The following is a 25,827-nucleotide window of genomic DNA, read 5'->3' on the forward strand; positions in this document are numbered from 1 at the left end:
AATTATCGACATCGCTGAGTAGATCCGGAATTGAAGAAGTGTCCGGCTAAATAAACGCACGTACGAAAAAAGGGTGAAGACGATAACCAAAACTAAAATAGAAACCGATAGAAACTTTACATTACCAACAACTTTACCTTGTCATCCTTGCCTGTATGTCAATTTTTTGCTGCGAGCGGTGCGACAAACCCAATAAAGACCGACTCCGCCCCTCAAATGTAGGAAGCCAGTTCATCTTAAACCACGTAATGGTGTCATCCCAGCCTTCAGTAAACGATATTATTGGCTTATAGCCAAGATCCCTTTCGGCCGCAGTTATACGAAACCATCGATGCATCGTCAAAACGAAGACGTTGAAAACATTGAGCTTAAACACAAATCCAAACATCCAGCCGACCAACTCTCCCGTCAGAGCAACAACATAGATCAACCAGAAACTGACGCGTATTTTTTTATGAATAGATACGAATCCCATTGCGACCACCGCTTTGTCCAGCTCATTCCAAAAAATGCAGTATGCATCGGGTTCGGGATGAGTGCTTCCATCAGTCACGATATAAAATTTACCCAGGATGGGTGAACCCTTGTACAACCCACGCTCCGCTATTATAAGGCCATGGGCATAATTGTCCACGTGCGTAAAGCATATCCTATTCTTTCCAGAGCCAAAAACACGCAGTTTCCCCGTTCCCGCAGCCTCCAGCATATTCGGCAGGAAAAGGTTGTCTCGTGGACCATAAACTTGGTGAGGTGCTACACTTACTGTTAAAAGGTCGTCACAAGATGCGGCAGTCACGGCTAGTTCTGCTTCCGCCTTAGTCTCAGCGTACATCTGCATGTAAGAATCCAACGGCAACTTTGGCATCTCATCTTCCGTAAGTCCATCAACGCATGGTCGGTGAAAAAGACCCCCCTTGAAGCGCGTGGACGGTGAGCTGCTCATCACAAGTTTTTTCACACCCAGCTGAAAGCACGCGCGAATGACATTCATTGTGCCCCCATAGTTCACCTTGCGGTACAACTCGCGCGGGTGAAATGGCCCAACAGCAGCCGCCAGATGCCACACACAGTCGGCACCCTCTAGAGCAACCAACACATCGTTGTAGTTAGTAATATCCCCTACAACGTATTCAATGACAGGATGTTGCCACGCACTGACGGCGGACTCCATCGGTACGATATCAAAACTCACGACCCTCTCAGCTCCTCGCTCCACGAGCATTTCCACGAGCCGCGTGCCCACGAAACCTGTACCACCCGTAACAACACAGTTCTTTGGAACGGGTGGATAAACATTTGTTGATGTCTTCTTCTGCAGTGGGGAAAGGGCGGGGTTTAGTTTACCCATTTGGAAGGGTATTTTCAGAGGAAATGCGTCTAACGAAACTACAGAGGTAAGTGAACGTCTGAATGCGCAACTCTCTATCCCCTGAAACAACCTCTCACGACAGAATACTGCTTCCTAACGAAACAAAGGGTTGTCCTACTGAAAAGATTGGGGGCAAAAAAGTGAGGCATAACGAAGTTTTTATCGATGTCATTAGGTATAAGGGGGGAAAACTCAATTAGCCGCGGGCACTTGCCGTCTCCACACGAGAATGCAGAGGATCACAGAAAATAACCAAACGTTATGTAGAGGTAAATCACGCCGGATGATGTGTAGCTGCTATGCGTTCTAATGTGCAATACATTTTATTTTCCTCGTCCTCGCCTAGTAGATCAGAGAGAGTAGAAGTTGAGGGCAAAAACATCGGGCCCTCGTAAACATCGTCCCGTCCCCTTTTACGGTCAAAGAGCATGCGCCCCACGACGGAAGCAGGAAGTCCCTTTATACTGGAGTTTTGTGTCACCGAAGTCAGCATTGCACTGCGGCACATCAGCGTCAACTTGTCACAATCACGGCACGAGCTGCTCGCGTTAAAAAATGAAAGCTCCATAGGGATGGATTCAGTTAATGCACTATGCAAACTCGCCGCGACATTCTGGTACACAGTTTCCCCTCGCCTCATAATTTTATTCGGCTTAAAGGGGGTTGTTAAATTCCCATACCCGTCTACCAACCCGCCTTTTCGGCAGCCAGTCGGCAACAACGTTCCCAGCAACCGAGGGCAGAGGAATGGGGTATTGTCGGGTGCTGCATTGGCGTTAGACCCTATTAGGGAAGTGCACACAGCAGCTTCGTGCACAATTGGCCCAATAAGACTAGCATAGGTCGCCTCACATTGAGCCGACACACGTACAGTTCTCTGCGCCCACGAGGAGTTTGTTACGTAATTGCCCAACGACCTCGCATCTTCGGGTGAATACACATGAAGGAGTACCAAATACTTCCATATGACTGGTTTTAGCACACATAAGGAACGCGAAGGGGACCTTTCGTTAGCACCTATAGTTATTATTATAGCGTTTTCGTATGATATCTCCTTGCAAGCCGTAGCAGACTCCTCCACAACGAAGTAGCATCGTGGAAGAACGTCTTCCAACAACATTCCCACCTTTTCATTCAGAACGCTGGAAGAGCTAGCACGGATAATGTTACCCTCAGCCGATACTGTGTTTCGCACATAGCCCACGACTGCTTCATAACTGTCCTCAGCGGAGCCATCGCCAGTAACATGCTCCACAACCTCAGTCGACATAGGTAAGCACCAGCTTAGTGGTACGGGCGGATGTCCTAAACTGCAAATACATCCCAATTGCTGGTAAAGACATCGGCGATCTCTTGTTTTGGGGTACAGTGACGTCAAAAGCGTAATAGCAAACGCCTTGGATGAGGCACGGAAAGGTCCTAGGGGACCGCTATAAAGGTGTAGCATTTCCCACAGGGGTATGCAGACTGCAGTAGCCAGTGCAGGACCTTGGTCTCCACAGGACACTAAATCGCGGTGAACGGCGACCATAAAGCGGTTATAGAGGTCAAGGAGCCGGAAAATAAGCCTCTTTGAGTCGCCGCCAGTTGTCCATTCAATTAGGTTACCGTTTATCTCATCGACCAATTGCTGAGCGTTGTCATTTTCACCCATATCAAACCCGAGATACAAAAAGGAAAACGCCTTTTAATTCAGTACTCTTTCCTAAACCTGGCACATGCAAAAATAAAACACCGGAAACTCTAGAGCGCATATACCCCCGAATTATCATTAGTCGTAGTTAGAGTTAACACTTTTTTTAAAAAAAAAGGAATGGCTACAACACCACCAAACAGTAGGGAGCATCGGCACACAAATCCCGTAGTGTGAGAACAATCAACACCGCGGATGAACAACGTTGTCAATCTCTTCCCCCCATCACCTCCAAAAAAAAAAAAGCAAACAACACCTAAACAAAAAAAGCGTGACTCTGTGTCCCCCAAACTATCTCAGTGGCACTTAAACAAATTTGAAAAGAAGACGATTGTACACTGAAAGGGAGCGACCGTCTTCACATTTCTGTTGTTACATATTGAAATAGAACTAACCATGATTATTTTTAAAAAAAAATAATAATAACAAAAACAATATTAGCCTCGTATACACGCGGACGGTTGTAGGTAGAATCAAAAAACGCCATGACTGCACTAAATTGGGTAATACTACACGAATTCAGCGAAAGAAAATAGAAACAATATTGTTAAGGTAATAACACTAACGGATTCCACCATCACCACCGAGTACCAACAACAACGAAGCGCAAGGGACCACCTTCGAGCCAAATCATTTTAAAATTAACAGACGAAAGGCTCTTCACAAAATCATTTGAATTGGTTCATCTAAAGCGAATTCAAAATACAAACCATCTTTTTGGCCTTCTGACAATACTCCACAGCCTCACCTGCGTCCTGAGCGTCTCCGCTTGCACAATCCGGCTGGTATTTATTAAATTTCGCGCACGGAATAACGTTACCGCACCAAAATTTATTTGTTCCATAGTTTATCCACGGTTTGTGAAGCACATCGTTATATATGCTCAACTTAAAGTCGCTGGCGGAGCAACAAACAAAAGAAAAAATAGTTGACTTAAAAAAGGGGGAACAGAATCTGACCTCCCCAATGTCTCAGTCACATCGGAGTCAACCGCCTGGAAAATACACAGTTTTCTTTGAAATGCGTATAGAAAATTCGTGTGCTGCGTCAGCCCCCGCTGTAAGCTCTAAAAGAACGACAATGGCAACAAGCAATTTAGTTTGTAGCAAAATAAGTGGAAGATCGGCATGGACTACACAACAGTTAGGCAATACTCTATACCAGACGCGAAGTGGCTACAATATAGCACCGAAGGCGGCAACTGCGTGCGCATTTTTTTTTTAAGCAGCAAATACAATAACGCATGTCACTTGTGATGTATGACTTTAAAAGAAGCTGAAATTCGGAGGAGGAACAATCAGTCCTCTAATAATCGCAACAAATTTAATAGGGGTAGTTGTTGCATCAGCTTTTCCGCATCAGTTGTAACAAATGTATGTACGGAGAGTCCAATCAGCGTTTGAACAGCAACTCACCCCCATTCCATAGTGCTCGGAAAAGACACTAAGGACGCAGCTTATCTAGCAAAATCCCTTTTTTTTTAAAAAAAAAAGGGACAAAAGAGGTTTTAAAGCCTAGGGTAGCAACAGCAGCCAAACTAAACGCACGGATAACCGATATGACGGCAAGCTACCCGAACAGAAGCAAAGAGACGGAAATTTTTACATATCGTCACAATACCCCCTTCCTCAGCAATGATTTGAATTTTAAATCAAAAAAACGTCCGGTACAGCACAAAGTAAAAAAGATGATAAAACTCCCCGCATGTGGCGGCAACGCAGTAACTACCTCGCCCACCGAAATAATCAGCAAAGGCGTTCTATTTTATTTTTTTTTAATGCATACACAAGCACTTACACGAGGGAAGAGTACAATATTTAGCGAAAGACCGGCGGGATACTAACAGGTAGAAGTCACCTGCAGAGGGGACACTGTCACCACTTGCACCAACGTTTTTTTTTTAAGGTATAGGAGAAAAAAAGGACATTTAATATTACAACAGTATCTACTTATCACGACACCTTTGGGCACACCTTGGTATGGGACAAAAGGGGGGGTCAAAAATGTATGAAAAGCTTGTAGTTGAACAACACATCACTAGCATCTATCCGGACCCCATATAGATCACATTTCCGAGCAAATTACCGCGCTAGTAACTACACATGTCAGTTTAGCATCACATATTTGATAGTCACCAAGCACGAACAGTTGAGGACAAATACTGTTGGATGGACCCCAATATACAGATATTTATTCACTAAAGAATAATAAGTTACAAGCGAATAAAAAGCATGTGGAAAGCTCCAACATGGCCTCATCCAACTTAATATGTCAGCTGAAGAGTAGTGGTAAACGAGGGTTTGCACCGCTAACATTAATAAGGAAACAACAACCATGTCCCACAGAAGACCGAGGCTTTGCCTCTGGGGAGAGAGCAAGAGGGTAACGCCCGCGTGACTGTTTACAACTATTACAGTCAAGAAACGCACGAGCAGCAAAACCATCTAAACGAAGATAGATCAGTGTTACGCTCCCGTGAGAAAAATAAACTGCTACGGCGACATTCTCCCATTTCAACCACCCAAAGAGCCCATTCGTCCATCATGTCACCTGGTTGTCCCAAATACACCTGGAAAGCGAAACTTACAGCTGGGCATCAGCGGGTCACAAAGAAGGGAAAATCCACCAGAAACTGAAGGCCTCAACAGCACGTGGTTTACTCTAATGTCGTTCTGGCTACAATCAGACGATCAGTAATCAGCTATCAGATAGAAACGGAAGGAACAAATAGCGCTAAAAGCCCTACAGTTCCCTGTTTTCTCCACGTCGCAGCGAGCTACCCACTCCTGCACAGCGCGGATATTACACGCAACTACAGTACGTCACGAATGCCCCCGCACAAAAGAAAAAGTAGTAAGGGCGGTGAAAACGTCAAAGTATTTCTAACCCCATAATACGAACGCACAATCACTTCAACGAAAAATTGTTGACAAACCCTCATTATATCACGAAATGCGATTGTGCGATATAACACATTCCAAATATCGAATTAGTCTGCACAAAATTGCCCACCGTAAGTTGTATCAATTTTTTCCTCGCTGTTGCTACAGCAGACCATCGATTCCAAGTACGTTAATATGCGCACGGATAGCTGTCCATCCGGGTTTCAGTGAGGTGTTGCACTTGAACAAGTTCACTTCCGGTCATCTTTCGATGACACAGAGCGGAATATCTGCATATTTAAAAAGCGTGAACAAGTAAGTAAAAAAGCCGAGCCGCCTCGGTGATGCGTGACAGTAGCGCGAACGTTAGTGGTTCGTTTCTTCTTCCGGTGATATTGATATTAAAATCCCAGAAAGATAATTCACGCTACAGCCAATCTTCCCTTTGCGCGGACACCTTCATTACCCCATCAAAAAGATATTACACCGGTTAAATCGAAAGGGTTTGTAAAATCAACAGAACTTTTGCGAAGGGCGATAGGAACGGGAAGCACATCGACGAACATTCGCATAGAGGCAGTGATCAGACCCTTCGTAAGCTTCATAATCGCTAAGAAAGAGATGACACGCCTCTCCCTCGTTGTGCACAACCGCACCTAGCACCACGAGATGCACGTACAGTTGTGGAGCGTATCGGCAGGGAAAATGACAGGCAGGCCCGGCACATGTACATTATAGCGCAGAAGGGAGGGGTGAAGCGGCACCCACCCAGCGCTCCACAGTTCCAGACCACGCAACGTTTGGACCCTTTCAAACAAAGGTCCCGTACCACAAAAACGTCCCACCCATCGCACGCCGCATCGTGGTCGGCACCCACTGGCCCCAACTCATACAACCTAAAGGATACCAACGCGCAGTACCGGGCTAAGCGAGGGCAAATTCCCCATACGCGGCACATCTGCCGTTCTCGGTAAATACGGGCAGTACGTGCACAGGTTGTCAAGCACCCCTCCAGTCTTCAAGCGCAAAGAACAAAAACTTCGTTCCTCCTCCGCCGCAGCATTCCTACCGCGACGCCAGCAGCCGGCGCAGGGCGAACCTGCGGCAGCTGACCATCCCCCACGCCCCACGACAAGCTCCCATTCCACCACCATGCGGCCATGCCCCAGTGGCACAACACCGACGGAACTGACGCACCCCCATTTTCACTGGCGAATTTCGAATGCACCAATGACGCGCCACGCACGGTGGCCTTTACAGTGTGAATCCGCTCCATCCTCCGGGAGAGAAGAAGGTGCACGGAGTGAGCAAACACCGCCGACCAAACTATCCGTCCCGAAACCTTCAGAGGCCTGAAGACAAGCATTTCTTGTTTTTTCGTGGTACTCCCCGCCTTGCACTACCACACCGTCCCGACAGCAACCCTCCGCGCATCTTGGTTGCCACACCCACCCTATTGAATGGAGGAGTCCCTATTGCGAGCGGTGAGCCTAAACTAACCGCACAGGTGGCCCCAAATGGGCAAAGCACGTTGTCGCATTTCCCCCTTCTTAATATGTGTGTCTTTCCCTCCTTATACATGGCATTTGCTTTCGCTCACCCTGAAGGAGGGGTCCTTTTTCTTGGTCTCGCTTCTTATTGTTGTGTTTTGGTCAAATAGCGTTTTCCCGTGAGCGTACCACGTTGTAACACCATCCCTTCAAATCATTTAATCACTCATGCGTGCGATGTCCCGGAGGGCTCGATTTCTCTTCCATCACGCGGGATGACCCTCCCCTGACCACAAGCTGAACAAAACATCCTATTGCTTATTGCGCCTCAAGAGGTGATGGGTCGGCCGCGCCTTCTTCAGGATGTCGCTACCGGTCCTGCTGGACAGCCCTCCGTCTACAATGCTCCCCGTCGGACCATGTAACATTTCCATCGTGCTTTTATCATTTATGAATGTTGAGAATAACCACGGTCCGGCCTCGTAGCGCACACACACACACACACACACACACACACACAGCTGCACCAACCCCTGATGGAATCCCCAGAATACTCATGTGACCCAGTCCGGTGAGGAAACCGCTCCTAACTTTACCAGCATGAGCCTGGTTATTATGGACACTTCCTGCGCACACAACTCCACGACTCATACAGGCTTCGTTGTGTGGCCCGGTTACTTTGGCGCCTTCCTTGACGCATACCTCTACGGGTCACCATAAGATTTAGTGAAGGGCGCGTTATCCCCCGAAACAGTATGCTCCCGCTTTGGTAGTTTAAACTTCAATGAAGTCATCTTTTGATCACTAGGTATCGTGGACAGGTCCAGCCCGTGGGGTTACATTTCAGCTTCCGTCAACCCGCCTCCGTTTGCGTTAGCGTAAGGTTTCCGGCGAGGAAAAGGTTTCATATATTCTGTTTACATTGGTTAGTGACTCAGTGGATCTATCGTTCACGGCCATGAACAGAACAAAGCCGGACACCGTTCTTTTTGCCACACGGTACGGCTATATGGGGCCTTCCCAAAGTATTGTCAGTTTATAATGACTCTTGCTACCTTGTTGGGTGAAAAGTTGCATGACCACCACATAATTTGTAGATTAGAAAAAAACTTTCTCGGCCGCTCAGAAAATGGCAACATTTCCCATGGGTTCAAACTCACGAGTGTAGAGTATGAATTTCACCGTGGCGAGCACCGTCGATTCGTACCAAGTTGCGTCTCCAATCAACTGAGTTATGGATCCCACTGCCAAATGTTGGCGCAGAAACCTTTCTCTTTTGTATACGCAACTGACAGTCAACAGAGTCCACAAATCTCCTTTGAATCAACTACTGCATTGCTTTGTAATTGGCGCAGGTGGTCGCTGTTAGTTTTTGACGATGCCATGACAGCAGTCCCCTTGCTTTCCCTTAACGCCAGTTCAATAGCTTCACACTTCCACTTCCCCGTCACTTCCCGGTATTTTCGATTCCCGTTGAGTAGTTTTTACATGTAGTTTAGCCCGTTTACCTCCATGTGCTTTAGTTGGTACACCACAGACGCCATTTTCTTCAGCAAAAGAAGGAAATTTCGATCTTCCTGTGGCAACAATCGGCTCAACCATGCGAAACAGTTTGTGTTTCGCGTCTTCTCAACCTCTGGCACGTTCTTTACCGGGGCATCCGAGAGTTTTGTCTGTCGTTGGTGGCACATTTTTGACCTTGGTTGCGGCTGCCGCTCCTTCTATCAGCGTCTTGCCGTTTATCACTGGTGGAAGGGTTGGTCCCCATTCTGGGGCGTGCACCGCGTTCGAAAACTTGCGGCCGCTTTTTTTCTGTTGCCGACGGTTTGGGTACATGATCTTTCCATTTTTTAAAGGCTAGTACATGCATGACATGTATCCTAACTTCAAAGAGGTCGCCTTTCCCTTGCACCTGTGGGAGATTATCAGCTTCCTAGTTTAGTTCTGAAAAACTACTGTTCATAGTAAGAGAAATTACTGGTTTACAGCTATGGATATTCCTCACTAGAGAGTCGCACATTGCTACGTGCATCCTGTCCCCATTTCAGTTTATACACGCTTCCATCTTGCAGAGCACTTTCCTCTTCCCTGTTACCCACCGTTTCTTGGATTATATACAGGTTGCCTCTTTTGATGAGAAGTGGGAGCTTCGATGAGCGGTTGGCATTATTTTTTCAACTCCTGACCCAGCGGTGGCATGGAAGACTCTCGAACTGCGGTTTTTATTCAGCCTGAGCGCGGCGTTCTTCTGCGGCACCTCACAATTCCATTGGGAACTACTGTCCGGGGCGAATTTGGTTCTGCAATTTTTTCTCCTTGCGATTGTCCCTGTGTGGACGACTCCCATTTCGTCATCCACAAACCAATTTAAGGTTGTCTTGCCTCTGTGACTTCCTGAGATATGTTTGTCTTATGTAGGATGGTGGAAAATAACGTTCACCCGGTTAATGATCTCAGCCTTTCCGTGCCCGTCGTGGCGTTCTCCAAAAACCGGTTGGGCGCAACGGTGAGCTTTACATGGCGGTCAACCGCCACCATGGTGGTTGCGTCTCCCATCAATTTCGGAGTTGACGACCCCTTTAGTAACTTCCACTACGTCCAGGACGAGGCATAGGCTCTGGGGACTCCGTTATCAGTGCATATGTGTCCGTAACGGTTACGCCTCATCACATTAAAACAAAGACTTTCCCCTCGGCTGAACCGCGTTTCTCAGGGAGCGCAGAAAGTCACTTCGCCCTCTCGCAACGTTTCCACCGGGACGACCTCCTTCGATTGGGGTCGGAACTTTTTATATCTCACTGAGCCGCGCGGGTGCCGGAACCAGTGGATTGACTGGGACCTTCGGCAAGTAGCAGAGTGAGGCCGCGGGGTTCTTGCGTATGGACTTGTTGGCATGTGCTTCGGTGCAACTCGAGCTGCGTTGGACCCCCGGTGGCCGGCAGTCCGCCGTGCGTCGGCGCGGCCGCGGGTAACCCGAGGCAATTGCCATTCCATTCTTTCTGGGAGGGCTTTGACACGTCGGGGTTTATGTGTACGGCCGGTGGCTAACCTAACTGCCACGAAAGAACAACTCCAATAAGTTGTTTCCGTCTTGATTCTCGAGGTTTCAGGGATCCCGTATTAAACCATCCGGCGTGGGGGCGCACGGTCAAAGTCTTCTTTCCACATGCGGTGTGATTGACTGCGAGGTCGTGGGTACCCGGAGATAGTTTGAGGGTAGCTCCCCTTTGCAAGCTTTCCCCCCGCCCGCGCTACGGTTACTTCCGTCTTCTTTCCACAATGGGATATTCCCAGTGGAATGGGTCCCGGGGCCTTATCACCTCTCGTGCGGGAAGACTCTGACTCTTTGTGCCCTGTGGGGTTGTCTTTGATGACGGGGTCGGAGTTATCTTGAGACAATTTCACATTTCCTTCCCCCAATACGTTCTGTCGGGCGATGTGTTCTCGTACGGTTGCCCCTGCGTTGCGTTCAACTGGTTGATCCTCGCGCCCGTTGCGCCTTACACGAAGTTTTGAGCCACCCCCCTTCAGGGTTCTGGGCGTTACCGGCAGCTGGGTGGTGGTTGCGGCTCCTTGCCATGAGTTTCATGTCCAGTGGACGCTGGAAGACATCTGAGGCAGCGCTCATTTTGATAGTATTGGCTATGTTGCTGTTTCTGACGTGTGTGTGGGAGGCTTCACTTAGGTCGCTGATGGTGTTGCCGCTTTTTAAAAGTTCGGCCGAAAGGCGCGATGGGGGTGAGGCACCGTGTGTGCACATAAACTGTGTTTGTGTGTGTGTGTGTGATGGAGGAGCGACTTAGCTCCACCAACGCTGAGAGAAGTGGTTTTAATCTAGTGGTTACTGCCGCTTTGGATTTCCCCTACTGGCGCCAATTCTGTTATTTGTGCCAGGTAATGGATAATTTGGGATGAGGGTATTGTTTTAATGTTGATGAGAGGCCGCACATGTTTTTTTCCTCTCGCCAATAGCTTGCATTTCCAAAAATTTATTATATACCCTGAAAAATTGGCGGCATTTACCTCAATACACTGCTGCGTTCTGTATCTGGACGGTTGGTGCGTACCCCAGCAAAATACGTAGCTCCTTTGAGTTATGTGTGGATGTTGTCCATTTATGCCACTGTTTCCCCTACCTATGTGGGGGGACTTGGTATCTTTGTGTTTTTGCCCATTATGAGGTAAAGCTATTGACGTAGTTTGCTGCGCACTTTCTGTTAAGTATGCTCGAGCTATCGTGTTCATGCGATCAATTTACGATCCCTATAACGGGTTATATATTGGGTTTCTTAGTTGTTGTTGTTTTTGAAGAAAGCGTGTGTCGGGGACGAGCGGCTGTTACAAACTAGGAGTTAAGACCGTCAGTCGTGTATATTTTTTGCGGTGCTGAATTCATGTGCCATCACTTACATCTTTTTCGTATGATTAATTTTTTTTTTTTGCCGAATCAGATTATCTGTTTATTGGAGGGTATTGGAGTGCCTTCGCTTTTGTTTAACATTTTCCCGATTTCTGTTACTGGTTGGTTGGTCTACCGTTTTCCTGCGTAAATGGCGTAGGCGACGTGCTAACATAATTTGTGTTTCACTTACTGCGGTACTGTGGGCAAGAAAAAGACCTACTTATGGACGTGAGCCTTTCGAACTATTGGAAAACAGTGGTTTCACTCAGTAAGGCTGCATCAGTTTTGCTGCTGTCGTACATTTGAGAGTGCTCTCGACGCTTTTCGACCGAATTTTTTTAAAAAACTTCGTTGAAGTGTTTTCACGGCCATGCGCGTATGAATAGTAGGAACATTCGTGTATATATGTGCGAAAGTTTCTGTTTTTTGTTGCTGATTCAGTCTCTTGACTGACGCCTTACCCTTTTTGGTGTTGATGTATCATATTAGGCCAGGAAAAGAAGGGGGGGGGGTGTTCACCAATCTACATTCGTACCGACCATTGCCACTAGAATCCATATGGGTAAATATTTGTAATCAACTTTTGAGGAACTAGTACTATATCTTATTTCTCTAGAAGGAGGCTAACTACTGAGTGGGGTGATCCACTTTATAGTTTATAACTCACGGACAAACAAACCCGTTCCTATCCTTGATTGAGTTTGGCTTGTTCTACCGGCCCTTATGAACACAAAGCTACTGTTGTCGGAAATTCGTAAAGAAAGCCGACTGTCGTTTCTTTGCTTTTTCGTTATACGTGGTTGCACTCTTTGTTGATACTTTTGTCAATGTTATCTTATGCATAATGCTAAAGCACGAAATGTACCCTAATTCAAGTTGTTGTAATGTGTTGCTGGCTTCGACATATTACAGATGAATGCCCCCTTTCTACTATAAGACACCGTTTACCTCCCCCCTGACAACAGTGGAGAGAGTTTGCCAGATACGCCGCCAGCGGTTAAGTCCGTTGTGGAAATAGCATCAACAGGATGGATGTAGGCGATGATGAGTAAGCGTTAAATCTTCTCATAGACGTTGTGAGAAACAGTGTCTCACAGTTAAATAAATATTGGCTCGCTGGTGTGGGGACTTTTTGCCACCAGAGCCTGCGTGAGCTGACAATGTTGTCGGGCATTACCTTTGAAATATTTCTGTTTAATTTTGAGATATATCATGATTTTTCTTCCCCCCTCCTTTTTTCTTTAGCCATTCGCACCTTGATTGCTTGTGGAATTCCGTCAATGACAAACTCTTCAGTGCAGCAGGTTGGTTGCCGGGTAACATACATATGGCTTTCTGGAAAGGATTCGCATCACGATATTCGCAGCAAGGACAGAACCATATATATTTCACCTGATGATTTGGAAAAGGACCCCAAAGAGCTTCTCCGTTTGGATATGTTCCCTGTATGGAATTTTGACGGTTCCTCAACAGGTCAAGCTGAAGGATTAATAACTGAAATTCACATCAAGCCTGTAAATGCGTACCACTGTTGCATTCCCCGTGCTTCCTCTTCAGTACCATGGATAGTTGTACTCGCTGAATGCTTTTTACCGACCGGCGAACCCACACCCGATAACTCGCGGGCGGTAGCTCGTCGCATATTTGATAAAGGGCTCGGTACCCATCCATGGTTTGGGATGGAACAGGAATATTTCTTGGTAAAAGACGGACATCCCTATGGTTGGTGTCCCACTTGTCCCCCCGCGTCCCAGGGACCTTACTACTGCGCAACTGGCTCTGAATGTATCCGAGGTCGGAAACATGTTGATTTGCATTATGAGGTTTGCCTGCAAATGGGACTCGAGATATGTGGCACAAATGCTGAAGTTGCATTTGGACAGTGGGAATTTCAAGTCGGGCCGTGCGAAGGGATCGAAATGGGTGATCAGCTTGTTGTGGCTAGGTGGGTGTTGCTACGAATTTTGGAGCTTGAAGGGTTGGATGCAGATTTTCGTGCAAAGCCTATTTTGGGCGACTGGAACGGTAGCGGACTTCACACCAACTTCTCAACAGAGGCCACTCGGGCACCGGGTGGTTTGGAAGTCATTTATCAATATATTGAAAGATTAAAGGAAACTTCGTCCAAGGATATAATTTTTTATGGAGTTGACAATAACGAGCGGTTAATAGGGAAGCACGAGACCTCAAAATTAAATGAAACAACGTTTGGAATAGGTACACGGGGGACCTCAATTCGAATTCCTACCGCTGTGGCTGCCGCACAAAGTGGTTATATGGAGGATCGCCGGCCTGCGGCAGGGGCTGATCCATACTTGGTGTCATCAAGGCTCTTTGCATCATGCCTATCAGTGGACGCCGTTGAACTGGATTTTTCATCTCCTCGACACGAGCGGGAGTGGATGGCAAGTACTTCTAAGGTGTAGCGTCTAATAGGAAAATGTTCTTGAATGAGTTTGTGCAAAAAATGTGTCCGCGAAGCTCGGGCGTATCGTTTTTTCTGTCAGCGGAGCGTCAACTTATTTAACTTAACTCAACCGATGTTGAGAAATCCCTCTGTCGTTTAGGAACTTTGTTGTGCATTCATTTTTTTATTGTTACGTTATTCTTTGACCTTTTTTTTAACTGTCAGTTTGTTCGTATATATTTTTTCTATGTGATAACACTAATATCTGGTAGAGTGTCCTGGAGAGGGAGAGGGAGAGAAAGAGAAGATTAATCTAATCCGTTATAAATGAACGCAATGGTTGTCGGTTGAGTTTTCGTAACCAAAAAGAAATCGAACGCCTTTGCTCTACCCGTTGCTGCTGTTCTTGGGGGGGGGGGGGGGAAGGGGAGCCTGTCATAGGCTATATGACCACTGTCCCCATTGTGGTGTTGGAGATCTCTTTCCTCCTTAACTCTGAGCTGTTATGATCCCTCTTTATTCATTTTATTGGTTTCCATGACGCGGGTAGGTGCCAGACAAAGGTAACATTCATGCCTGGTTGCCTTTCGGCGCTGGCGTCGCATGTGGAATCAGCATCTGTGGTCAGTACCAAGTCGAAACGTAAAAGGAAAAGTAAGAAGAAGGCTTTGTACGACCAATATCTTGCTGACTCAGGCAGCGAAGACTCATCTGAACTGAGCAAAAATGTGAACGGAACTCCAAGCAAGTATGAATATGAAGAATTTGAACCCGGTATGGATATAAATATTCTCATTCAACAAACTATTCAGAATGTTGTGCAGAGCGTATGTTTAGAAGATTGTGACGGCCTATCACAATTTGGCGACAATGATTTAATTTGTTTTAGCGCGGCAGTGAAACATAATAGTTCTATTCTTTCTCTTCAAATCCGGTACCTTGATGTTTCGGATGTGTCACTTGTACCTCTGTGCCGTGCACTTGAGTGCCATCCTTCTATTCGGGCTCTGGATCTATCGGGGACCAGGGGTGGCCGCCCCTCTGTCAAAGCGGTCTTTCAACTTGTGTGCACGAATCCCAATATATTGTTTGTTCGCCTGGACGATACGATGGTATCCCCACACGACGCTGAGGATATAAGGGTTGCTACCCTATATAATGCTTTGGCATGCCCTGATCCCACTAACAATCCCTTTTATTTAGGGTTGTTGCGAAAAATAAGCGACATAGAGGAGGAAAAGCAGAAATACAAAGAACAGCTATCGGAACAGTTGTGGCTTTTTTCAAGTCGACCCCAAAACAATTTAAATTCGGGTAAGGAGAAAAAGGTTGGATTCAGTGAAAAGGTATCAGAGTCTCGAATAGGCGCTGATGTTTGTGCACAGTTTATGTCTGGGAGGTGTGCATACGGGTCACGGTGCAGGTACATTCACCCTGATAAGACCACCGCACTTAGGAACGCAATTGCCCTTAGTAAATATAAGATGGCGCAGATGATCGATGACGACGCGAAATCAGTTAAAAGCAGCGCAACTTCCCTTGGACAGACTGGAAGGGGTAGGTTGCAGAGTAGACTTCGTCCAACGAATTTTACTATGAATAAAGTGCATTGTGCGGTCGCCACTGTGCATGAAGGTTCGGTTGAACAGTGTAGTGCAGGCTCGAACGAGGAAGCGGCTGACGTAGCTTTGAGGTTGTCCATTTGGACATTTGCTCTTGTTACTGCTGTTTGCAGTGTTGTGCTGATCGTGGTTTACTGATGAGCCGTGTAATGGGTTTGTATATGTTCTTTTTTTTTTTTTGTTAAATCTGGGTGTCGAGGTGTGTAATGCAAATGGGTACGGTAAATTCCACGGGGTTCCACTTGCGGATGTTCATTTTTGAGGAAAAAAAATATGTAAACCTACTTTCTGTTTACTACCATCGGGTACTTATAACAGAGCTATAATTTAGTGACAACACTGAACTACCGCAGGTTATCGACAACCAAATTTGTGGCGAGGTATTTTAGGAGAATAATCTCTTTCTTTGAAAGACATACACGTGGTGTACGGCACAACTCAATGTCTGGTGCTTTCCGAAAAATATGTGAGCCTCCTGTTATGGAGGGTATCGAAGTTTCTGCGTTGGATATACGTAGTCGTCGGCAATTTAGAACCACAGGATCCGATGTGATGGAAAAGTATATTTCATCGTCTTTTTTACCTATATTAAGGGAGATTATTCCTCACAGTGATAATCCACCGGGGTTTGGTGGGTGCTGGTTTTGGGGTTGTTACTTCCATGGTTTGTACGGTGAAGATATGTTGGTTGACCTAAACGGAACGGGAGTCAGTTTATCGGAAGATCCATTAGATACACAGGTTGCACTGAGGAAGAAGTCGTTTTCATTGGCGGGAGACGAGTCAAATAAGGTTATTTTAGAGCACTGCTGCTCTAAGCTGGAAGCGCTATGTGGTTTGTGTCTTTCTGTGGTTCTACATGTAGCACGACAACCGATGTTGGAGGATGGGGAGGGACCGCAAGCGTTAGTGTTGTGTGCTACCAAGGACCAATGCGATGAAGTGCACGAGCTCATAGATCGTTTCGGATCTGGTCTTCATTTAGTTACACACAATCTGTTTGGTGCGTACCCACCGATGCCAGCGGAAAGAAGAGCAGACATCGTCGTGGGTACTCTGCCGCTGTGGGAAAGCGTGGTACACCTCGCCCCTCGCAGCAGTCAGGATGAACTTGAAGAAATTTTATATCATTTGCCGTACGATACGAACAGGGCGGCGTCAACAACACGGTGGCGACCATATTCTCTCGCTTTTGTTACTCAGTTGTTGCTTATCGATTTGGATTTGCAGCACTCACTCGGTTATTGGCCATTACTGCTACACCTGTTCGCTAAGCAGGGGCAGCTCACCCCGTCGATTCCACGCCGACCAAACGGCAGTGAAGGTCTCAAAGGGAGCCAGTGTTCGTATGTTCACGGTGCCGTGCTTCCTAAGGAATGCCAGGTCTACTGTTTGGTGGACGGGTGCGGCGAGGGACGAAAGCTTTTTGGGACCTTGCTTGACTCTCGCAAACGTGATTATGCCTTGGAAAGCATAGAGCTTGCTTGCATCAGTTTGAGGGCCCAATCTTTGAACATGAATGCACGAGCTATGGATTCTGCGAACTTATATGCACAGGGGAGGACACGCCAGGATAGCAATGACGAGAGCAGTGATGCGAAAAGGGTGGAAAAATACATTCCACGGTTAGAAGTGTACAACGCGCTCTCGCACTCTCGGCTGCTGGTAGATGCTAGTGCCCTTGCTGAATTTGCTGCCGAGGCGGTCCGTTGTGCCCTCTCTTTTTGGTCGAGGTTTGAGGGGACGCCACACACTGAGGACGTGGAAAACACCTCTTCTGTCGTTGATGTTAGTTTGGCATACACATGCATAAATTCAGGTAGGTATTCCGGAGAAGGAGAGAGCGCGTGGTTTGTCACTAAAATGATGGCCGTAATAACACCAACCGAACACACAGCGATGCACCCCTCACGGACAACATTGCTTATAAAGCACTTGGCAGATGAGTTTTCGGGTCAGATATTCGATGGGGGTGTTTTGCAGTGTTTTTGCCGTTGCCAAGCGATAGAGCCGGTAGATCCTTTGGACGTGGTGCTTGGACCCATGTTCTCTGCCACGGCGAAGTCGCTTTCCGGAGAGCCACTTTTTTTCCCCGCGTGTGGCACTGAGGTAGTGGATGGAGACATGAGCGTGGTGGCTCGACACCGGGCTGAGCTCCACAAAGCGGTTATGAAGGCATCGTCGACAACAAATGTGTCCACATTGTTTCCCCTGTACAAGTTTCTCAGCACCGTGCCGCGGCTACCGTGGAACACTGTTCTTGTTTTCCGTCGTATTGATTCGTCCAGTTCCCTATTTTGTGGAATCCAAGGGGGACATAAACCAACCGCACTCCTTTACCTCGAGGAGTGCTGCCAGTATGGGAAGGTCATTTCTTTTTTTGTATATCAGAGACTGGATGTCGAAGACGGTGCGGAGGGAAGTGTGGATTTCTTTGTCGAGTTCCAAACTTGTGAGGGTGCAATAGAGGCTGTTAAGCAGTTCTCAATTCGTCTCGCCACCCAGAACCAGCGAGGTGAGGGAACAGCACAAGTCAGATTTTTCCCAAACGATTTGTACTACGAGGGTGTCAGTGCTGAGCTCCGTAAACTGGGTGGCGGCAACACAAGATGTGACGAGGAGAGTGGGGCAATGGACAGTGACGAAGATTTTTTTGGTATTTCGCTTCTAGCCGAGCGGTGAATACACGTGGTTACGTTTGCGGGGCGGGTGAGTGTATTTACGTTGTTCCCCCAGCGAGTTGTCCTAGTGGGCGAGAACCAGAGCCACCGGCCGCGTCAGACTACATTAATATTCAACTCCATGCCATTATATTTCTTTATGGTTTTGTTGTCCTTTGCTTGCTAACTGATTTTAACGGATCATCCGGAATCTTTTTAATGTGTGCGTACACGTGTTGCACAAATAGTGTCGCTGCCATATGCGCCTGTTGGCGTTGTGCTGTGAGTTTATTTTGTGCCGTTTTCATTTGTTGAAGTAGGTTGCAACTTTTTTCACCTCTCCAATACGCATAACGGTTAACTAACTTTCTTACTGAAAGGTTTCACGTAGTAATGGTGTCACTGAAGCTCCAAGCTCGCCTGGCAGCGGACATCCTGCGCTGCGGCCGCGGCCGCGTGTGGTTGGACCCTAACGAAGCGGTAGAGATTCGCAATGCCAATTCACGCAAGAGTGTACGCAAGTTGATCAAAGACGGTTTGGTAATGCGAAAGCCTGTTAAGGTGCATTCGCGCTCCCGCTGGCGCCAGATGAAGTTGGCGAAGAGCATGGGACGCCACGAGGGTACCGGCCGCCGCGAGGGTACTCGCGAAGCACGCATGCCCAGCAAGGAACTTTGGATGCGCCGACTTCGCATTCTTCGCCGTTTGCTTCGCAAGTACCGCGAAGAAAAGAAGATTGATCGGCACATCTACCGCGAGCTGTACATGAAGGCAAAGGGCAACGTGTTCCGCAACAAGCGCAACCTTATGGAGCACATCCACAAGGTGAAGAACGAGAAGAAGAAGGCTCGTCAGCTTGCTGAGCAACTCGCGGCGAAACGCCTAAAGGACGAGCAGAACCGCCGCAAGGCACGAAAGCAGGAGCTGAAGAAGCGTGAGAAGGAACGTGAGCGTGCACGCCGTGACGATGCCGCTGCTGCGGCTGCTGCCAAACAACGAGCTGCCGCGAAGAAGGCTGCCGCTCCCGCTGCCAAGAAGGGTGGCAAGGCTGTTGCCCCCGCCACTCCTGCGAAGGCCGCCCCTGCAAAGGCCGCCGCTGCGAAGGTTGCCCCAGCGAAGGCGGCTCCCGCAAAGGCCGCCAGCCCTGCCGGGAAGAAGGCAGCGGGTAAGAAGTGAAGGTTGCACCACTGCTTCTAACTGATTTTGGTACTTTTCTTTTTATTGTGTGTATCTGCTATGTTTTCTCCTTTTATGATTGAAAATTCTGTAATGTATATTTTGGATTTGTTACTTCGTCTTGCACATTTCAGAGATGCATTTTTTCCCCGGTTGTCGTGGCAGAAGGAGGCCTTTTCTAGTGTAGGAACCGTTTAGGTGTGATGTCTCATGTCACAGCTGACCTCGAGTGTTTTAAGTGCGATATGTGCGGTGTATATCTTCACAAGGACATCTTCTGCAATCATAGACGCGAGTGTAAGGGTCCTCATTCAACAGAACTGAAGAAAAGTGAATGCCGTCAGATAGAAGCAGCGCTAAACGAAAAATCGAGAGAACGACTTGCGTTGCAGTCCGCTAGCGCAAGACCCCTTGTCCCTGCCGAACTCATGGAGTTACACCAGCAAGCGCGCATTCGGAGGGAGGTTGCCAACAAGTACGAGAGTGAGGTTGAGAGGAAAATTCAGGAGCGACTTGCTCCCGAGAGGATGCTAGCTCTCGCTAAGTTTCTTGCGGAATGAAGATAGATGCCTTTTTTGTTCATTGCTCTTCCATCTGATGTCGGAAACCTGTGAGGTGATTGGGTGAGATGTTTCCATCCTTCTCTGAAAATGCGTGGCCAAATATTTCTCCCATCCCTCAGGTACGCATCTACGCCTGCCGCGGCCGTCGGATGTCAGCATGCCGTGGTGGTAGTGAGGTTAGGGTTGTAACTGTCACCGATTCACGGCGGTGAAGGGGTCGATGCTTTCGTTATGTCTCCTCTCATTCCTCCCCCGTACCGATATCCCACCGTATCGCTCTCCACCCCCTTGTTTTTTGTTTAATTTGTAGCCAATTTTGCTTCATCTTATACCCGTAGATGGTGTCACTGAAGCTCCAAGCTCGCCTGGCAGCGGACATCCTGCGCTGCGGCCGCGGCCGCGTGTGGTTGGACCCTAACGAAGCGGTAGAGATTCGCAATGCCAATTCACGCAAGAGTGTACGCAAGTTGATCAAAGACGGTTTGGTAATGCGAAAGCCTGTTAAGGTGCATTCGCGCTCCCGCTGGCGCCAGATGAAGTTGGCGAAGAGCATGGGACGCCACGAGGGTACCGGCCGCCGCGAGGGTACTCGCGAAGCACGCATGCCCAGCAAGGAACTTTGGATGCGCCGACTTCGCATTCTTCGCCGTTTGCTTCGCAAGTACCGCGAAGAAAAGAAGATTGATCGGCACATCTACCGCGAGCTGTACATGAAGGCAAAGGGCAACGTGTTCCGCAACAAGCGCAACCTTATGGAGCACATCCACAAGGTGAAGAACGAGAAGAAGAAGGCTCGTCAGCTTGCTGAGCAACTCGCGGCGAAACGCCTAAAGGACGAGCAGAACCGCCGCAAGGCACGAAAGCAGGAGCTGAAGAAGCGTGAGAAGGAACGTGAGCGTGCACGCCGTGACGATGCCGCTGCTGCGGCTGCTGCCAAACAACGAGCTGCCGCGAAGAAGGCTGCCGCTCCCGCTGCCAAGAAGGGTGGCAAGGCTGTTGCCCCCGCCACTCCTGCGAAGGCCGCCCCTGCAAAGGCCGCCGCTGCGAAGGTTGCCCCAGCGAAGGCGGCTCCCGCAAAGGCCGCCAGCCCTGCCGGGAAGAAGGCAGCGGGTAAGAAGTGAAAGTTGCACCACTGCTTTTTTCTTTTGTTAATTCTTATTTTCTAAAGAACTTGCACGTTTTGTGCCCACTATTACCATCATCGTCTATTTCTTATTGTTATTCTGTTTCCATAATGATAACACCCGCTTTGGATCTTCCCCTGTTTTCAGGCTCATTGCTTTGTTGCGGCGGTTCGCGTGGCCGTTTTCAAGGAATAAATATTTGGCTATATTGTTGATATTAGGGTGAAGCGACCATTTATTTGTTACTTTAGAACATTGTCTCTTCTGCTCGGGGCATCGTTTGACAGTTGTCTATGATTCTATCCCTCGACATGAAAAATGCGCCCGATTCACGATGTAAGTCATCGGGACACGGCGGTAAATGCCGGAAGGAGGGCAATCTTTCACGATCACAACACGAAAGTGCCACTCACACACCTGTGCGGGCACGTGGTCCCCGGAGGAGTACTTCTCGGTTAGTAAACGAGCGGTCGCCAAACAGGTGCGGTTGGGCTATAGGTGCTAGTGCGATGGAGGAAACACCGGAGATTCTGGGTTTGCGCCGCCGGGCTGAGGAGGTTGCTCCAATTTTGGGTGCTAATGTTTGTCAAATCCGTGATCTGTTACTATTACAGCGTGTAGCGATCGAGGTTGCTGAACGATTCTCCCGTCTGGAGGAGTGGTACGTTGCACAGTTGCGGGAGCGCTCCGAGTACTTGGAGCACCGCGTGACGCAGTTGGCGGAGGCTGCTGCTTCTCAGACCGCTTATTTAACCTCTGATAAGTCCCGAACACCGACGGCGGTACGTCACCGTCAAGGTTTAACCGGTAGAGCCGCGGGGATGAGTAGGCCCTCGCTCAGTTTTCGCAGTAGGTCTCCTTCGAGTAACGATGATGCTGGGAGGAGCGGTGGGGCCGCGCCGTCTTCCCCTTTCAAGGTCCAGCATTCAAAGAATTTAAACAGCTCGCGCATTCGTTTTACAGGGCGTTCTACCGCGTCACTGTTCGCTCTGCACTTTCAACCTCCAACTGTCGAACATAACTATAACAATTCGGCCGATACTTCTCGGGGGACGGGCCCCAACAGACGTCGGACTATGGATATGTTAGGACCTTGTGGGGGCGCAAGTGCCATGAGGATGAAACTAACGATGAAAGACAAGCGAAAGTCACCAAGTTCAGGTTCCCACCAGAGGCGTCCTTCTAAGGGGGGTAGCGAATCCGAGGTGTACGATACCCTGAATGGTAGCAATAGCAACAATAAGCAGATTAGTACACGGCGCGCTTGTGGTTCAACTATCTTGCTCTCAGTTTCAGATAGGAAGCACACACCACGTCGTGTGTTGCCCGCTTCCAGCAGACTGATTTATGCGGTCGATGCGATCGCACGGGAATGATGCGTGTACTTTTTTTCTTTTCGTGGTTGGGTACTGAGAGGTCATTCATTTAGTGGATGTAAGTTTTTTTTCGTTTTGTCGAATTACGAGGTGAACCATTGTGTGCCTTCATGGTATGACGCCGTGGTGCCCTTGTTATGCGTTGATCTCCTCTAGAGCAGGGAAAGAAAGAATGATCCATGTACAGAAAGGTCGCTATGGGTGGGATATTCTGCTTGTTTCTGATTTCTGTTTATAGAAAGCGTGTGCGTTTGTGTGATCGCAAATAAGACTCGTATAATATGTTGAAATATGTTTGCATAATGTGCAATTCTCTTTTTGTTGCATGTCTTTATGTTGCTGGTGTTATGCTTCTGTTATTACTTCCTGCTAAGATCTGGAAAGGACGGAACTTAGCCGTGAGGGAAACTGGAGAAACGCAGGAGGAGGTGTCGTACCTTTCGCAAACAAGGTAGGTAGCTCATTATAATCGCTAACTGATCGGGTGAAGAGGGTGAAAAGACGTGTGACGGCACACCGCGATGGAGCAAACCAGCAAACCCGCTAACCTTCCTCCCTGTTCACCAAGACAGGCGGTGAAGAATATTCTTAGGGGCGTCGATAGCCACGTTCGGGTTATGTCCCATTTAGATAACGTGTCCACTTCTTCCAGTTACTCGGCGGTGCGGCTGAAGAAGCCGAAAACGGATTCTTGGACGGAACCATTTAACGTGACCCGTGTGCATCGAGGTACATCTACGAATAGTTTCTACCAGGAGGTTATAGCACCGTGCGTGGCAAACTGTTTAGCTGGGCAGAGTTACCTGTTTTTAGTTAGTGGTCCCTGTGAAAGCGGTCGAAGTCAGACCCTCTACGGCAGTCCACACCATAAAACCAAGGGCGTCGTTGAACTTGCCGCCGAAGACTTGTTGGGCTATATGACCGGTGGTGCTGAGAACAACGATGACAACCCTAGTAGGGGGCAGCCAACAGTCACCCATTCCGCCTTTGTTACGCGCGGGTCACACATAAACGAAACAAAGACAGGCGAGCCCGTTCCTATTGTGGACTTTCCACCTCCGCTGGGTCGCACTGCTCTTCCGCGCATGCAGTTGCTAGAGTCAGCTGCTAGCGTTGTACAAATACCCGAGCACAAGTATTCAGACACTTCTTGTATTATTCAGTTTCAGGTTTATGTTCCGGTGGACACCCTAGGACGGCGTTCCATGGCCACACTAACCTTTGTGGACGCTGCAGCATTTCACTCGCAGCCGTGCAGTGAGGTTCGTCATCTTGTATCTACCGTGCGTCGGGTGGCGGGACTGTCTAACGGCGACGGCCCCAGTTTCGATCAGAGGAAACTGACGACTTTGCTTGAGCCTGCACTTATGGGTTATGTCACGCTAATGTCCATCACAACCATCAGTGGTCGAGATGACTTACACGAAGCGGCATGTGAAGCTCTGCGCTTCGCTGAGACCATTAGTCGGATTCATCAGGTTCTTATGTTAGTACACATCAACACGCCCAAGTGGTTCCTAGACACGGCGGAGAAAGTAGAGGTTCTGAGGTCCCAGCGTAATAAGATGCTGTCTGAACAGCATGCTCGCGGCGTGTATGACTATTACGTGACTGTCACCAAGTGGTTGTCTCAGCATGTGGCCGGCGCCGGTTGTACGTTTGATAAATTACTTGAAGAAGTGGAGCAAATTCGTGAAGACCTTGCGTGTGAGATGAAGGAGAGGGTTAAAAGCGTCCAGGCATCTATACAAGAGGCTGAGAAACAGCACGCTCTTCAACTTGAGCGCACACGCAATGCCCACGCGATAACAACTTCACAATTGGACAAGGTAAAACGCTTAGACGAAGCAATAGCCGCGCTTACTCAGAAGGTGACACAGCGAGATCTGTTCAACGACCACAAAATAAGCGAAATGCGTATCGAAATATCTGCTATTGAAAGCGAAACAGAGACGCGGAGACAGGAGTTGCTGCGGTTCGAAAATGAGGAGAGGCTGTACGGAACTAAATGCGCGGAGGTGATGGGGGTTCTTGAGAAATATTCAGCAGACCTTGCTAATTCCCAGATGCACTACGTGCTCACCGAAGAGATGAGTGCCATCGAAGAAAAGAAGAAACGCCTGGAGGCAGATCTTGCAACTGCTTCGCGTATTGCACATATGGAGAGTGACAATTTCCGCGCTAATCGAGAGAAGAATTCACGCCTGTCACACCTGTCGGTGATGCAGCAGAAAGTTGACTCCCTTCGGGGACGTATCTTAACAAACAGCGTTTCCCATACCATGAGCCGAAGCGCAAGCCACCTTAGCCCGCGTAGTCAGCCTGACGCTTCGCCTTCAGAGTCACCGGCGCAAAAGCGGCGGCGGTTCGCAAGCCCGCGGTACTCCGCTGTGTAGCGGTGTCAGCTACGTTGCCTTCCTTTTGCTTTCCTTTTCATTCACTGTATCTTTTTTGGCGTCGGGGTACGGCCAACATACTGCAAAATAATGTTAGGTTCACACATGTATATATATATATATATAGAACTAGATCACCTCTCGCTTACGCGGGGAGTGCTTCGTGCGAAGAGGCGAAAATGGAGAAAAAGGATGCGCTTTTACGACGGGACAGGAGTTGTGGTCACCTCACCAGTGTTTGTTTGTACTATTATGAGAAATGTTAAGGGAAATGAAGCAGAAGAGAAGGAAAATGTGGATCGGTAGATGAGACAGAGGTGAACTTAATTACTGTAAGTAGTTACTGGGTTTGTACGCTTACTGTGTGTAGGGGAAAAGAGGGGTTTCCGACATTAGGCAGTGTGTGCGCGGTGGCAAGGGCGATTGCCACCTACGCACACGTGCCTCTATCCTTTGTATCCATACGTTTTAATGTGTCTGCATGGTGGGAGTGTACAGAGGGAGGTTGTTTGTGCCGCACTAACCGCGGCCATTTGTTTGTTCCATTTGTTGGATAGTATTTATTTCCGCGGTTACGTAACTTGGGGGTGCATGTGTATGTGCTTCCTTCCCATAAATTGCGCTGTGTTGAACTACCTCCCTGAGTGGGGAAAGTTCTTTTTTTTGA

The 25,827-nt window shown here is 48.2% G+C and overlaps 17 protein-coding genes across 17 annotated transcripts; 11 read left to right on the forward strand and 6 right to left on the reverse strand.

Moving 5' to 3' along the window:
* Window positions 1-133: 133 nt before the first annotated feature.
* TbgDal_VII5680 (NAD(p)-dependent steroid dehydrogenase-like protein) lies at window positions 134-1,348 on the reverse strand (the record flags this gene model as incomplete). Its single annotated transcript, XM_011776638.1, has 1 exon — window positions 134-1,348. One exon carries the CDS (start codon window positions 1,346-1,348, stop codon window positions 134-136), a length of 1,215 nt encoding a protein of 404 aa, XP_011774940.1.
* Window positions 1,349-1,643: 295 nt separating this feature from the next.
* On the reverse strand, window positions 1,644-3,023 carry TbgDal_VII5690 (hypothetical protein, conserved; the record flags this gene model as incomplete). The annotated part of the gene is made up of 1 exon (XM_011776639.1): window positions 1,644-3,023. The coding sequence occupies one exon, from the start codon at window positions 3,021-3,023 to the stop codon at window positions 1,644-1,646; it is 1,380 nt and encodes a 459-aa protein (XP_011774941.1).
* Window positions 3,024-3,941: 918 nt separating this feature from the next.
* On the forward strand, window positions 3,942-4,286 carry TbgDal_VII5691 (hypothetical protein, unlikely; the record flags this gene model as incomplete). Its single annotated transcript, XM_011776640.1, has 1 exon — window positions 3,942-4,286. The coding sequence occupies one exon, from the start codon at window positions 3,942-3,944 to the stop codon at window positions 4,284-4,286; it is 345 nt and encodes a 114-aa protein (XP_011774942.1).
* Window positions 4,287-5,167: 881 nt separating this feature from the next.
* On the reverse strand, window positions 5,168-5,506 carry TbgDal_VII5692 (hypothetical protein, unlikely; the record flags this gene model as incomplete). The annotated part of the gene is made up of 1 exon (XM_011776641.1): window positions 5,168-5,506. The coding sequence occupies one exon, from the start codon at window positions 5,504-5,506 to the stop codon at window positions 5,168-5,170; it is 339 nt and encodes a 112-aa protein (XP_011774943.1).
* Window positions 5,507-6,554: 1,048 nt separating this feature from the next.
* Window positions 6,555-6,902, reverse strand: TbgDal_VII5693 (hypothetical protein, unlikely; the record flags this gene model as incomplete). The annotated part of the gene is made up of 1 exon (XM_011776642.1): window positions 6,555-6,902. The coding sequence occupies one exon, from the start codon at window positions 6,900-6,902 to the stop codon at window positions 6,555-6,557; it is 348 nt and encodes a 115-aa protein (XP_011774944.1).
* A 60-nt stretch (window positions 6,903-6,962) lies between these two features.
* On the reverse strand, window positions 6,963-7,310 carry TbgDal_VII5694 (hypothetical protein, unlikely; the record flags this gene model as incomplete). Its single annotated transcript, XM_011776643.1, has 1 exon — window positions 6,963-7,310. One exon carries the CDS (start codon window positions 7,308-7,310, stop codon window positions 6,963-6,965), a length of 348 nt encoding a protein of 115 aa, XP_011774945.1.
* Window positions 7,311-8,475: 1,165 nt separating this feature from the next.
* TbgDal_VII5695 (hypothetical protein) lies at window positions 8,476-8,928 on the forward strand (the record flags this gene model as incomplete). Its single annotated transcript, XM_011776644.1, has 1 exon — window positions 8,476-8,928. One exon carries the CDS (start codon window positions 8,476-8,478, stop codon window positions 8,926-8,928), a length of 453 nt encoding a protein of 150 aa, XP_011774946.1.
* Window positions 8,929-8,946: 18 nt separating this feature from the next.
* TbgDal_VII5696 (T. brucei spp.-specific protein) lies at window positions 8,947-9,288 on the forward strand (the record flags this gene model as incomplete). The annotated part of the gene is made up of 1 exon (XM_011776645.1): window positions 8,947-9,288. One exon carries the CDS (start codon window positions 8,947-8,949, stop codon window positions 9,286-9,288), a length of 342 nt encoding a protein of 113 aa, XP_011774947.1.
* Window positions 9,289-11,268: 1,980 nt separating this feature from the next.
* TbgDal_VII5697 (hypothetical protein, unlikely) lies at window positions 11,269-11,679 on the reverse strand (the record flags this gene model as incomplete). The annotated part of the gene is made up of 1 exon (XM_011776646.1): window positions 11,269-11,679. One exon carries the CDS (start codon window positions 11,677-11,679, stop codon window positions 11,269-11,271), a length of 411 nt encoding a protein of 136 aa, XP_011774948.1.
* Window positions 11,680-12,996: 1,317 nt separating this feature from the next.
* On the forward strand, window positions 12,997-14,262 carry TbgDal_VII5700 (glutamine synthetase, putative; the record flags this gene model as incomplete). The annotated part of the gene is made up of 1 exon (XM_011776647.1): window positions 12,997-14,262. The coding sequence occupies one exon, from the start codon at window positions 12,997-12,999 to the stop codon at window positions 14,260-14,262; it is 1,266 nt and encodes a 421-aa protein (XP_011774949.1).
* A 553-nt stretch (window positions 14,263-14,815) lies between these two features.
* TbgDal_VII5710 (hypothetical protein, conserved) lies at window positions 14,816-16,003 on the forward strand (the record flags this gene model as incomplete). The annotated part of the gene is made up of 1 exon (XM_011776648.1): window positions 14,816-16,003. The coding sequence occupies one exon, from the start codon at window positions 14,816-14,818 to the stop codon at window positions 16,001-16,003; it is 1,188 nt and encodes a 395-aa protein (XP_011774950.1).
* A 303-nt stretch (window positions 16,004-16,306) lies between these two features.
* On the forward strand, window positions 16,307-18,547 carry TbgDal_VII5720 (hypothetical protein, conserved; the record flags this gene model as incomplete). Its single annotated transcript, XM_011776649.1, has 1 exon — window positions 16,307-18,547. One exon carries the CDS (start codon window positions 16,307-16,309, stop codon window positions 18,545-18,547), a length of 2,241 nt encoding a protein of 746 aa, XP_011774951.1.
* A 371-nt stretch (window positions 18,548-18,918) lies between these two features.
* TbgDal_VII5730 (60S ribosomal protein L19, putative) lies at window positions 18,919-19,701 on the forward strand (the record flags this gene model as incomplete). Its single annotated transcript, XM_011776650.1, has 1 exon — window positions 18,919-19,701. One exon carries the CDS (start codon window positions 18,919-18,921, stop codon window positions 19,699-19,701), a length of 783 nt encoding a protein of 260 aa, XP_011774952.1.
* A 203-nt stretch (window positions 19,702-19,904) lies between these two features.
* TbgDal_VII5740 (hypothetical protein, conserved) lies at window positions 19,905-20,261 on the forward strand (the record flags this gene model as incomplete). The annotated part of the gene is made up of 1 exon (XM_011776651.1): window positions 19,905-20,261. One exon carries the CDS (start codon window positions 19,905-19,907, stop codon window positions 20,259-20,261), a length of 357 nt encoding a protein of 118 aa, XP_011774953.1.
* A 341-nt stretch (window positions 20,262-20,602) lies between these two features.
* On the forward strand, window positions 20,603-21,385 carry TbgDal_VII5750 (60S ribosomal protein L19, putative; the record flags this gene model as incomplete). Its single annotated transcript, XM_011776652.1, has 1 exon — window positions 20,603-21,385. The coding sequence occupies one exon, from the start codon at window positions 20,603-20,605 to the stop codon at window positions 21,383-21,385; it is 783 nt and encodes a 260-aa protein (XP_011774954.1).
* Window positions 21,386-21,681: 296 nt separating this feature from the next.
* On the forward strand, window positions 21,682-22,764 carry TbgDal_VII5760 (hypothetical protein, conserved; the record flags this gene model as incomplete). The annotated part of the gene is made up of 1 exon (XM_011776653.1): window positions 21,682-22,764. The coding sequence occupies one exon, from the start codon at window positions 21,682-21,684 to the stop codon at window positions 22,762-22,764; it is 1,083 nt and encodes a 360-aa protein (XP_011774955.1).
* Window positions 22,765-23,285: 521 nt separating this feature from the next.
* On the forward strand, window positions 23,286-25,160 carry TbgDal_VII5770 (hypothetical protein, conserved; the record flags this gene model as incomplete). Its single annotated transcript, XM_011776654.1, has 1 exon — window positions 23,286-25,160. The coding sequence occupies one exon, from the start codon at window positions 23,286-23,288 to the stop codon at window positions 25,158-25,160; it is 1,875 nt and encodes a 624-aa protein (XP_011774956.1).
* Between the last annotated feature and the right edge of the window lie 667 nt (window positions 25,161-25,827).

Source organism: Trypanosoma brucei, chromosome 7, assembly GCF_000210295.1.
Source record: "Trypanosoma brucei gambiense DAL972 chromosome 7, complete sequence".
Classification (NCBI taxonomy): Eukaryota; Euglenozoa; class Kinetoplastea; order Trypanosomatida; family Trypanosomatidae; genus Trypanosoma; species Trypanosoma brucei.